General features: G+C 39.3%; 1 protein-coding gene across 2 annotated transcripts in view; it reads left to right on the top strand.

The window, feature by feature from the left end:
• The window catches only part of PREX2 (phosphatidylinositol-3,4,5-trisphosphate dependent Rac exchange factor 2), a 276,900-nt gene that overhangs the window by 150,654 nt on the left and 113,257 nt on the right, over window positions 1-12,989 (top strand). For both annotated transcript variants that reach the window (XM_069465531.1, XM_069465532.1), the window contains exons 24-25: window positions 9,061-9,283; window positions 10,533-10,740. In XM_069465531.1, the coding sequence (XP_069321632.1) occupies window positions 9,061-9,283; window positions 10,533-10,740 (431 nt within the window). The remainder of the gene's footprint in view (window positions 1-9,060; window positions 9,284-10,532; window positions 10,741-12,989) is intronic.

Below are 12,989 nucleotides of genomic sequence, written 5' to 3'. Positions count from 1 at the left end.
AAGAACAAAAATTAAGTCTTTTCTACCTGTCAAAATGCAAGTTGGTGGTGCCTTGGATGGAGCATTGGAGATAGAGAAAAAACAATCAATTCAAGCTGTATGTAGAAGACAAATACATACAGCTTTACGATAACTTGGTGATGGCAGATGAAGAAGCCGTCATTCCTTGGTTTCTAACAAAAATATGGTTTGCCATAAACTGAGGACAATGTGTTGTGGGCGATTAGAAGCATTTAGTAGTTTTCCCCCAAACATTGGAGATTCCCCAAAACCTCATCCTGGTGAGTGAGAAGTATATTCCATTTACTTATAGGTAACTGGGATCCTGGAAGCTTTTAAGGCAGAAATGGACAGGCTAATGGGCAGTGATTTTATAATAGATGGTAAAAATAATATCACTGAATTATGGAAAACTATTTTGTGTACATTGTTGTTGTTCGAGTCTCAAAACAGCCATGTCTACTGACTCTTATCTTCGTGTTTTCTCTGGGAGGTTAAGAATTTGTTTAAGGTCATATAGTTGGCAAGTAGCAGAGTAGGTATCAGTCTTATAGAGTGCTGTCTCACTTATTTTTATTTTTAATTTAGAAATAAAAAGATACATCTAGTCAACTAGGACCTACATGGTTTAAAAACTACCCGTGTCATCATCCCCCTTTGACCATAAACATACTTAACATAATTGGCTTTCTCACTACATAGAGAAGCAAGGTTAGCAAGAAAATATTTCCGGGATCTTTTCAATTTGAATACGATATAAATGCCTAAGATGATAACTAGCCCTAATAGGTCACATAAAGTTAATTCCATTTATGTATCAAATGTGCATCAGCTGAAACAATAGCATTTTTAATTTCCACGTATTTACTTTTAAACTATTATTAGCAAAATATTTTTCTTCCAGACGAAGTCTTCATCACTCCTCTTTTTGTGAAATGAAATGTATCCATAGAAACTAAAATTTCAAAGACGCTGGCTTTGCTTTTTCACTCTAAAAGTTTTAGGTTTTAAAAATAGAAGCCAGTTGATTTCTGCTGTTTCTATGTGCTGCCATCACAGTAGATTTCCTGGCCAGTGTGCAGGGTACAGATGGTTTCCAGCACGTGTAAGAGGTGAGGTCCGACCTTACTGAAGACGTGAATGAATCCTAAGTAGGCACCTATTCTCTGTAGACCAGGATGTGTGGGCAATTTGAATGTAAAACTACACCCTGTTTGGAGGAACACTCTCCCCCTAAATTGTTTTGAGAACTTTTCTTAGTTCTACAGTCATTCTTGTGCTGTAGAATAATTCCATAATTGGGCTTATTTGAGGTATTGGGAATACTTCCTAGATGTAAATATTTATAATGCTTTCAAGAGATAGTTCCTGTTTATGCAGAAGTATTACATGTAGGAATTGGAAGTCTTACATTGAACATTCTAAGTACCTTTACTTATTAATGCCACATAATCTTCCCACTGATCTATAGATTGGGCAATTGTAGGCAAAATTATTTCTCATGTCTCCTTCCCCTAAAAGGGTAGGCCAGTACAAAACTTTTATAACTCCATGCCTGAGAGGTCTTACACTTAACTGAAATGGGAGACTATCTGCAAAATAATAGCTTAAATTTTTATTATTTCTTTCAGTCATGTGACTATAATTGGATTTAACTGTGTTACCATAGTCAATAATGCATGAATTAACTACCAATGCATTAAAAATGTGAGGTCCAATCTCCAAAAATTGTTTATTTCTATAAATATATAAAAATGCTTTAATATCACCTGTATTCAAAGTATTAATAAATACTTTCCTTGCCCCTCACACTCCTCTCTACCTACTGTTCCATTTCTTGATCTCTCTCTCGTAAAGGGCTCCCTACGCTGTCTATACCTGCTGTCTCGCCTTCATCCTCCAGAGCCCACACTCCAGTGGGGCTCTGGTCCCCTCCATGTAACTGAAATGGCTATATAGTTGACCTTTGAGCAAAGGGGGAGGTTAGTGGTGCTGACTTCCTGCACGGTCAAAAATCCAAGAATAACTTTCGACTCCACAAAAACTTAACCACTAATAACCCACTGTTGACCAGAAGCCTTACCAAGAACATAAAAGTCAACTAGCACATATTTTGCATGTTATATGTATTATGTACTGTATTCTTATAATGAAGTAAGCTAAACAAAAGAAAATGTTATTCAGAAAATCATAAGGAAGAGAAAGTACATTTATTATTCATTTAGTGGAAGTGGATCGTCATAAAGGTCTTCCTCCTCATCTTCATGCTGAGTAGGCTCAGAAGGAGGAGGAATAGGAGGGCTTGGTCTTGCTGTCCCACGCAAGAGGTGGAAGAGGTGGAAGTGGGGAGGCAGGAGAGGCAGGCACACTCGGTGTACCTTTATGGAAATTACATCATAATTTCTGTCTGACCGTTTTGCTTATTCACTTCTCTAAAAATGTTTCTATGTGGTACCAATTCTTCTTCCACCGTTTTCTTTAGTTTCGGTGCCCATATCACAGAAGGGTCCGTGCCGTAAAAGAAGTCCAAAGCAGCTTTTTTTGCGTTTCCTCTGTCTTCTTCCTCCTTGTCTATCACTGGATGAGAAGCACTCATCTCCATCAAGTTGTCTTTTGTTAATCCCTGTAGTGTGGTGTCTTTTAGCTTTTAAGTTTCTCCAAGATCCATGTCTTGAAACCTTTCACCTCCTACTTTTTTTCCCATCTCCATAATCTCTTTCATGGTTTTCTTGATTGGCTCTGTTGTAAATGCTGTGAAGTCTTGTACTGTGCTGGGCATAGTTTTCTCCAGGAGGAATTTATTGTTTTGGGCTTGATGGCTTTCACAGCTTTTTCTGTAGCAACAATGCCATCTTCAGTGGTGTAATCCTTCCAGATTTTCATGATGTTCTCTCTATCAGGATTCTCTTCCATAACATTGACAATCGTTTCCATAGAGCACCAGGTGTAATGAGCCTTAAAGGGCCTCATGACTCCCTGGTCTAGAGGCTGAATTAGAGACATTGTGTGTGGGGGCAAGTAGACCACTTTGATGCCTTTGGTGTTGAACTCATGGGGTTCTGTGAGGCCTGGGGCATTGTCCCACATCGAAAGAACATTAAAAGGCAGTACCTTACTGGCAAGGTACTTTGTGACTTCAGGTACAAAGCATCCATGGAACCAGTACAGAAAAAGGTTTTTGTTGTCTAGGTCGGTCTTCTTTTATTTATCTATTTATTTATATTCTTAATTAGAGACAGGGTCTCACTATGCTGCCCAGGTTGGACATTTAACTTCTGAGGTCAAGTGATTCTCCTGCCTCAGCCTCCCGAGTAGCTGGGACTAGAGGCATGTGCTACCGTGCCTACCTTAGGCCTTCTTGTGTGACCAGAAGACTGGGAGCTGGTGTTTGTCTTTTCCCATCAAGGCTTAGGGGTTAGCAGCTTTATAGATAGGGGCAGTCCTAACCATAAATCTTACTGCATTTGCACAAAACAGTAGAGTTAGCCTATCTGTTCCTGCCTTAAATCCTGGTGCTTGCTTCTCTTCCTTACTAATAAATGTCTTTTGCAGCATCTTTTTCCAGAATAGGGCACTTTATTCTATATTAAAAACCTGTTCTGGCAGATGTCCTTTCTCCTCAATGATTTTCTTAATGGCATCTGGGAACTCATCTGCTGTCTCTTGGTTGGCAGAAGCTGCTTCTCCTGTTATCTTGACATATTTTAAGCCAAACCTCCTTCTAAAATTATCAAACCATCCTTTGCTGGCATTAAATTCTCCAGCTTTATATGCTTTACTTTTCTTTTGCTTTAAGTTGTCATGTAATAACTTTGCTTTTTCTCGAATCATATTAGAGTCTCTAGGTATGCCTTTCTTATAACAATCCTGCACCCACAAAAGGTGCATTTTCAATATGAGATAAAAAAGTTTTTCACAATAAGGGCAAGATTTCCATATCTGCTAGTGTAGCTGCAGCGATAGCTTCACGAATTTCCTTTTCTTTTTCTATAATGGTCCTTACGCTGAGTTCATTTGTCTTGAAATGGCCGGTAACCATAGCTGCAGACCTCACTGTATGGTGCATATCAAGCAATTGAACTTTTTTTTGTGAAGTCTTTTCTTTGCTTCTTGGGAGCACTTCCAGCATCACTGGTGGCGTTTTGTATTGGTCCCAATGGTGTCATTCTGGGTTCATTGTATTGCTCTAAACATGATGAAAAATGTGCTAGAACCGTGAGAGATCACTTTTTACTGTGATTGCAGTGTACTGGAGAGAGGAACTGCTCACGTGGAAATGATTAGCATCACACAGCATATTAAGCGATACTTGCAACATTTGAGCTCACTGAAATAGCAACGGGAAGTGGCTACGAAATTTTTACAGTAGTATACTATGCATTATAGTTAATTTTATGCAGTTATGATTTAATACTACATCTTTACATTTGTTGACTTTTCTCTTGCCTGCAAATGGTGACATGTACAGTGTATAAGTGTTTGCATAAGTTTTGATAAAATTTAACTTTTTATAATAGATTTGTGTATATTTTATGGTAATAAATGATCAAATAGACTAATTTCTGTATATATTTTATGCATCCATGAGATACCTAACTTTTTCTTAGTTTTTTTTTTTTTTTAATATTTCTAGGCTATACAGTTCTGAGTTTTTTCAAGTTGTCACAAATCAAAAATTCCACTTATAAGTGGACTCAGGCAGTCAAACCTGTGTTGTTCAAGGGTCAATTGTATTTTGCCGAAGTCCGTTCACGGTTTTCCTTGTATTCCTTGTCTTAGTAGAGTCTGATGTAGTTGACCGTAAGCCTCTGTTTAAACCTCTGTGACACTGAAGAAGCCTGGCTTTTGTCTTTTCTTATTGGTGGCCCATTCGCAGTATCCTTTTCTAGTTTCTGCTTTTCTTCTTGATCCCTTCATGTGACAGAGCCCTGGGGTTGAGAACTTCTCCTCTCTCTCCACTCTCAAGCTTCTGATCAGTCTCATCCAGTCTCCTGGCCTGCTTGACCTTTCCAACTGGGCTCAACAGATATCTCAGATTCCACGTGTTCAAAATAAGCTCCTGATCCCTGCCTCGCCTCTGCAGTTTGTCTTTTCTGCTGTCTCCTCTGTCCCAGGATTACACACCCCCCTCACTGTTGCACAACCTAACGCCTTGAATTCACTCCTCTCTGTCACATCTTCCTCTTGGCTTTACCCTCAAAATATGCCACCTTTCCTCACTGCCTCTGTTGCTGACAGCCTCGGGTAAACCACTGCCCACTCTCTGCTGTGACTGGTTTCCTGCTGCCACCGTGCCCACCCACAGTTCTCCTGAATGACTGTGCATTTCAATCATTGTCCTCCAAGGCCCCACAAGACCTGCCCTAGCTCCACCCAGTACCTCTCCAGGCTGCCTCCTCTGCCCTCCTGCTGTCCACACTGGTCTTCTTGATGTTCCTTGAACACACCAGCCTTGGGGCTTTTGCACTGGCTGTTTCCCCTGCCGGGAATGTTTCTTTTCCAGATGTCCACATTTCAAACTCCTCCCTCCTTCCAGACTTGGCTTGAATGTGGGCTTCTCAGTGAGCCTACCCTAACACTGTGATTACAGTGGGCAGTCCATTCTTCATGTTGTCTCTGCAGCGTCCAACCCTCTTACTCTGCTCTATTTTGTTTTCAATTACATCTACCATCTCCTAAGCTCATATAATTGACTTCCTGCATTTACTGTTTCTCTCTCCCCCCAGTAGAATGTAACCCCCAGATGACAGGAATCTTTGTTTTGCTCACTGATATTTCCCAGCATGCTGAGAACGGTGCCTGATACCCTGGCCCTCCATGTATCACGGTTGGATAAGTGGATAAAGGTGGCAATAAGTTTGGGCTACATTATCCATAGCAGATTTAAAGTCCTGTCCCTCCCAACTCACCTCCCCCCACACCCTGTACATTTCTTTATTGCAAAATTGCTGTTTTTATTTAGAGAAAAGAGCTTTTTTTTTTTTTTTTTTCTTTCCTTGGGAGCTTCTCCAAAGCAGATTCATGAGCTCAGTATTTGCTTTGATGTTGCTAAAAAGCTAGGCAGATTAATGTTCACAGGGCCATTTCCTGCTATAGGGCACAATGAGAATGTGTTCTCATGCACAAACCGCGGTCAGTACATGAACTGTACCTTCTTCATCTGAGTTTTGAGTTTCGAAAGGTCTCACAGTTACATAGCAGGACTGCTGTATGAGAGTACAGTTTTGATTTTCAAAATGTCACCACATTTCCAGTACCTGTGACTGTGGGGTCCCTCTTGCTGCCTCCCCTTCTCCTGGGGACACCCCAGGATGGAAGACTGCACCGTGTTCCCAAGGGCCTTCCTTCTCAAGAATTAGCAGAGAGGGTTTCTCTCTGACTCTGACTCTTTGGGAAGGGTTCAGGCACCTTCAGACACAGTATGCACCCCTTCCTAGTATCTGGGGAAAGGGACCTGGTGTTCACAGGCATTTGGACTGGGATACAGACTGGAAAGCTGTGGGAAACCCATCCTCCTGGTGAGGAAATCTTCCCCTACTCTCTGATCACTCTAGTAGCATTTCGTTACAGCACCCTGTTCACTTCCTTCTCAGCACATACCGAAATTTCTAGTTATCTGGCCTATGCATTTCTTACATAATTGTATATATCCAGTCATGCACTGTGCAAGGTTTTGGTCAATGATGGGCTCCATGTATGATGGTGGTCCCAAAACATTATAATACCTTATATTTACTCGGCCTTTTCTATGTTTAGATACATAAATGGTTACCATTGTGTTACAGTTGCCTATAGTATTCAGCACAGTAACATGCTGTATGTGTGGTCTAGGAGCAATAGGCTACACCATATGGCCTGGGTGTGTAGTAGGCTATACCACCTAGGTTTGTGTAACACTATGATGTTCACACAATGACAAAATCACCTAATGATGCATTTCGCAGAATATATCCCCACTGTTAAGCGATGCATGACTGTATTATATGTGTGGTACATAGAATTGCTATAATGATATTACATTATTTTTACCTGTGTTGCCTACCAGACCATGAACTCCAGGAGGGCAAGGGCTATATCTGCAGCACTGAGTACAGGGTCTGGAATAGATGCCTCTCTTCTTATTTTTGAATGGATGGATAATTGGTTAAAATGGAAGAAGGCAAGAGGAGCATAACTTCCCATTATAGTGGCTGCTGTGACATAATAAAATTGATTTCTGTACCTTTATGCGTGCCATGGGAGCCTTATCTGAGACTTTATCCTGCAACAGCAGTGGGAAAAGACTTCTGACTGCAATTTTGCATATGCCCATAAATTCTAGGTCTGTCCCACATAAGTCTCCAGATCACCGTTTCTTTATTAGTAAAGTGAGGGAAATAGGCCAGGAAGTCTCTCAATTTCTTCCTTTTTTTTAGTGTTTAGGATATTTTTGCTATACATTATTATTAAATTTGTTCATAATTTCATTAATAATTTCCTGCATTTCAATCTGGTTCCATTTAGATTCCTACTGTGTGCTAGCACTTTGCTGAACTGCACAGCTTCTGACATGTGATTTGAAAACACAATTTAATATATAAATTATACATATGTATGCATATATACACACATAGATATGTAGTGTATGTATATACAAATAAGAGCATCTATATTCTAATGGTGAGCTTGTATTTATGAGATATAATTTTTGATACTTATTCTTGAATTTAACCTAGAAAAGGTAGACAGTGACCAGTGGTAGTCTTAATTTTTATTCTTTTCCATGCCCAAATTTTTACTCTACTAGTAGGATCATAGTTACAGTTTTCAAGGGAGAAGGGAACATAGAGATTATTTAATCCATATCCCTTATTTTACTAAGAATAATAAAAACACACTAACTTGCCCAACATATCAGTTATCATGACAGCCATAACTAGAACACAGGTAGCCAGTGACTCTCAGTCCTTCACTTTTGAGACTACAATTCAATATAACTCCATGAAACACCTATTTATGGTGCACAAGACAGACATAGGTACCATCAGCCAGGGGAGCTGGAGATGATTATGTATATTATAATTATAAGGAGGGTTAAAATGTGCTGCAACCTAGCGTGTAGCCAGGGAAATTGAACCTAGACTAAAGCTCATGGCATTTCATAGAATTTGAAGATGGATAGGAAAATGTTAGGCAATAAGGGATGAAGAAAATTCTAGGCCCAATGAACAGCCTGTACAAAGGCCCAGAGTAAGCAGATAGTGTGTGCCAGGAACTCAGTGAGGGCTAGCGGGAGCTCAGGGGCTACGGCTACGGTGGGGAGAGAGCTTGGGATAGAAGCTAGGTGAGGATCAGGCTTGGGGGCGCTTTAGAGACCGTGGTGAGGAGTAGATGGATTTGAATGGAAACCCATTGCAGGGTTTGCAGCAGTGGGTGGCTACCCTTGGTAGTCGTACAAATCATTTGAGTATCACTCTATTCTCAATGGCATAAAAGCAGAGCTCATACCAGTCTTCACGCTAGTCCTGACCCAGGTACTCAGCAGCGATTAGCAGGCAGTGTGGGAAGTGGAGCTGTACTGCCATTCTGGTCGGCACCACCATACCTTGCTGTCCGATCTGCATGCAGACCCATGCTTTGGCTTTCTGACTGTGTTTGCAATAATCCCATCTTCTTCCACCTTTGACCCTATTTTGCCATTTTGCCTGGCTTGGAAGGTCTCTTTCCTGTCCTGGTGTCCTGTGATGCAGTTTCTCTATCAAACTCCCTCAGCTGCTAGGAGCCTGTGGATTTGAGTCCTAGTAAATTGTGTTGGTCACTGAAATTCATTTGCTTTAGCATCTAACTTGCAATCAGAGTTTCAAAGGAATCATATGCATTTGTTGCTTCTATTGCTTTGCTTTATTGAGAATATTTTGAGTTTTGAAATAACAATTTAATTTGAACAACTTATAATTTATTTCACTCGTTCCAGTTGACACGATTTAATTTTCTTTTGATTTTTGTTACGGATGACACAAGTGAGACATCTGAGTTATTACTGTGTGTTCAACTGCTTTTTATTTCCTCTTTAATTTGCAGTTTTCTCGTGTACTGAAGAACAGAGCCTGGCCCACTTTTAAACAGGCCAAATCTAAAATCTCCCCACTCCACAGTAGTGATTTCTGCCCCACCAACTGCCATGTCAACGTGATGGAAGTTTCTTATCCCAAAACATCAACCTCCCTGGGGAGTGCATTTGGTGTTCAGTTGGATAGTAGGAAGCACAATTGTCATGATAAAGAAAATAAATCTTCTGAGCAAGGTATGTTAGCTTTTGAAACTTTATCAAATCATGAAAAGTAATTTAGGCAATCATAGCTATTCCTGTATCCTTGAAATTCAGTAGATTCCTGGGGTGTACCCAAGCCTGGACTTTTATGGAGAAAGGATTCCTCACTATAATCGTTTGTATAATTATGTGTAATTATATAGTGAATGAAAATGGAGTTAGGCATTTTTATTATTTTTCTTCTAAGAAGGACGATTGCTCTTGTTTTCCTTATATGTATGATAGGCATAGCTCATCTTGCTGTGAAAGCCACTAATCTAAAATTACCCTGTAACTTTGAGAAAAATGCCTGAGAGACAGCTACAGGGATGCACAAGGCCATTCTTCACCATCACCATAGGACAAGGGATTGAACTGTCTTCCTAACTTTCAATTACAGCTCCGACAGCCTTTAATTCCTGAATTAAATTTAGCGTTGGATTGGCATTTTATTTTATGTAATCTTGAACCTCTAAAAGACTGGATAAAGAAAATGTGGGGTGTGTGTGTTTATGTGTGTGTGTGTGTGTGTGTGTGTGTGTAATGGGATACTACGGGGCATCCCAAAAGTCTCCATATAAAGAAAAAATGTTGTAATGAATATTTTGTAAATAAAGGTACATTTAGCTACAATTCCCATTTTCCCTATGTATGGTGACTTTTGGAACACCCTGTATTCAGCCATAAAAAAGAAGGAAATTCTGTTATCTGTGACAACTTGAGTGAACCTGGAAGACATTATGTTAAGTGAAATAAACCAGGCACAGAAGGACAAATACTGCAAGAGCTCATTTATATGTGGAATCTTAAAAAGTTGATCTCAGAGAAGTAGAGAGTAAAAGGGGGGTTACCAGGGGCTAGGGGGCTGGGGGTCGGGCGGTTGGGAAGATGTTGGTCAAAGGATACAAAATTTCAGTTAGATAGGAGATTTGAGTAAGTTCAAGAGATGATCTATGGTATTAATACAACGTGGTGAGTAGAGTTAGCAATACATTATATTCTTGAAAAGTACTAAGAGAGTGGATATAAAGTATTCTCACCACAAAAAATGATAACTATGTGAAGCAATGTATATGACAATTAGCTATATTTAGTCGTTCCAGAATGTATTCAGAACATCATATTGTACATGGTAATACATATAATTTTATCTGTCAATTTAAAATAAATAAATAAAATTAATTGGATGGGATTGGTGTACGGTAAGGCAATAACTACGGCAATGGCATGATTTGACTTGCAGGGAAGCTGAGCCCCATGGTGTACATTCAGCATACCATCACAACCATGGCAGCCCCTTCTGGTCTGTCTCTGGGACAGCAAGATGGTCACGGGCTCAGGTATCTGTTAAAAGAAGAAGACTTGGAAACCCAAGATATCTATCAGAAACTGCTGGGCAAACTTCAGACTGCAATGAAAGAGGTGGAGATGTGTGTTTGTCAAATCGATGAGTAAGTATTTTGTACTGTACTTTCAAGTTTGCCTAATGAAATAGCTGTAGAAAATGTGACTTTTGAAAAATCCAGTCATTCCCTCTTTAGTTTTCGGAAATGTCGGAGATGTGTGCTGATCCTACGGGCCCTCCACATTCCAACACCTTAAACATGATTTTTAAAATGGCAAATAGATACAGATGTATATTTTAAGCAAGCATTTGATACCAGGGAAGAGAATGACAAAATTCTGTCCTATATAAAAACACTAAATTAGTCTCAGTGTGAGAGTATTACCTTGAAAAGTATGTTTGAAAAAGTATTAATTTTTTATAAGGATTTCCTTGTATCCTTTACGGTTCAGGGCATAATGTTTGGTGTGTATATATAGATACTCAATAGATACTCGTAAGTATAATAAATGGGCTGGGAATGGTGGCTCATGCTTTTAATCCAGAATTTTAGGAGGCTAAAACAGGAGAGGCTAGGAGTTCAAAACTACCCTGAGCAACATAGTGACTCTGTCTCTACAAAAAAAAAAAAAAAATTAGCTGGCCATGATGGCAAACACCCGTAGTCCCAGCTACTGGGGAGGCTGAGGCAGGATCACTTGAGCCCAGGAGCTCAAGGTTACAGTGAGCTATGATGACGCCACTGCACTCATGTCTGGGCAACAGAGTGAGACTGTGCCTCAAAGAAAAATATAACAAATGCTTAACATACTTGCTAAATGAGTAAGCACAAAATTGTGTATCTCTAGGACAAATACTTTTTTCTGTTCTGATTGAATTAATGGCCTACTAAGCAGTAACCCAAATAGCTGTGCCAATAATTTTAAACAAGAGAAGGTGGAGGCATTAGTGAGCACTGTGCCAAAGAAATCAGTTCTACTTACTCAAGCATTTGATGGCTGGAGACTCGCCTGCCCTCTGCAGATGGTTTGTCCCATCATGGTGTGCGATGACGCCTCACATCTGGGCAGGGCAGCTCTGCGTGGTCAAACAGCGTGGGATTTGGGGTAGCTCAGTTTCTCGTCTCTAGAAATGGACAAATAATAGTAATGAATTACAAGTTTGTGGTGAAAATTATACAAGTTACTACAGAAAGCAGTCAACATTGTGCCTGTATCGTGCTTGCTCATCCCTTCATGAGAGGGAAATGATTGACTATAACCAGAGTTGGTAGATTCTGAAACTGATATAAACACCATTATCCTTTTTTTTATTATGCTCTCTTTATGAAGTTGTGAATTTAAATTGCTGCGGATGTGTACTCTTACTTCACACACATACGTCATCCATGGATAATCATTCCATGGATAATTCAGTTTCCACATGAAATATTTAGAACTTATTCCAAGCCTTGGTTGTAATTAGACATTATACTGATGAAGTCATAATTGACATGCTCTTATTTTACATGTCTTTGAAATTTAGAGATCAAAATCACCATTATTAGATGCGTCAGATTTTAAAAATTATCTTCAAATATTTGCTATTTTATTTTTCTGAAGTTTTATGAGTAAGTTAGAATTAAAATTGTTTTCCTACATCTAATAAACTAGTTTTTAAAAATTACTTATAACCTTTGTATATTATTCTGTGACTTCCCATTTACAGGTGAGTTAAACCGTTTGAGATTATTAAGAACAGGAGACTATTTTTAAGCAGTTGCTGGATACTTTTGAACTGCTTTGGAATCCTTGTGACAGAGAAGCTTATATTTTACTTTATTTAACAAATGGAATTTTATTATATGATATGTTCTGTTTCAGAAACCAGTTCTTTTCTCCTTAAGGTATTTATGAAACGTACAGAAAAAGAGTCTTTATTTATAAGGCAACAAATAGTGACATTGAATGCTAGATCTTAGCTCTCAAAGGGATTTTAAGAGAACATCTGGACCAATCCCATACTTCCAGTTCCAAGACTTATTATTTCTGCTGTTCGGATGAGTCCGTTGTCAGCGGCAGGATTATTGATGTGCCTCAGCTGACACCACGCAGAGACTGAGCCCCTGATGCCTTGCCTATCCAACACTGCCTGGTGATCGTCCAGACTTTGTCTGTGTTGATTTATTGACTTTGTGGTGGTGGTGGTGTTGTTTTGAGTTCAGGTAATGTAGAAATATTTTCAAGAAAAAATTCGAATCAAAGAGCTCCCTTTACTTGGTTTAACATATTTATATTTAAAGCACTAGTTGCAAAAAGGGGGTAAGTCATTTGTATTGACTAAAACGACTTCTAATACTTATTTTTCATTTAAGAT

This window comes from Eulemur rufifrons, chromosome 3 (genome assembly GCF_041146395.1).
Source record: "Eulemur rufifrons isolate Redbay chromosome 3, OSU_ERuf_1, whole genome shotgun sequence".
Lineage (NCBI taxonomy): Eukaryota > Metazoa > Chordata > Mammalia > Primates > Lemuridae > Eulemur > Eulemur rufifrons.
The sequence above is the reverse complement of the archived record's forward strand: the minus strand, read 5'-3'. Positions and strand labels throughout refer to the sequence as shown.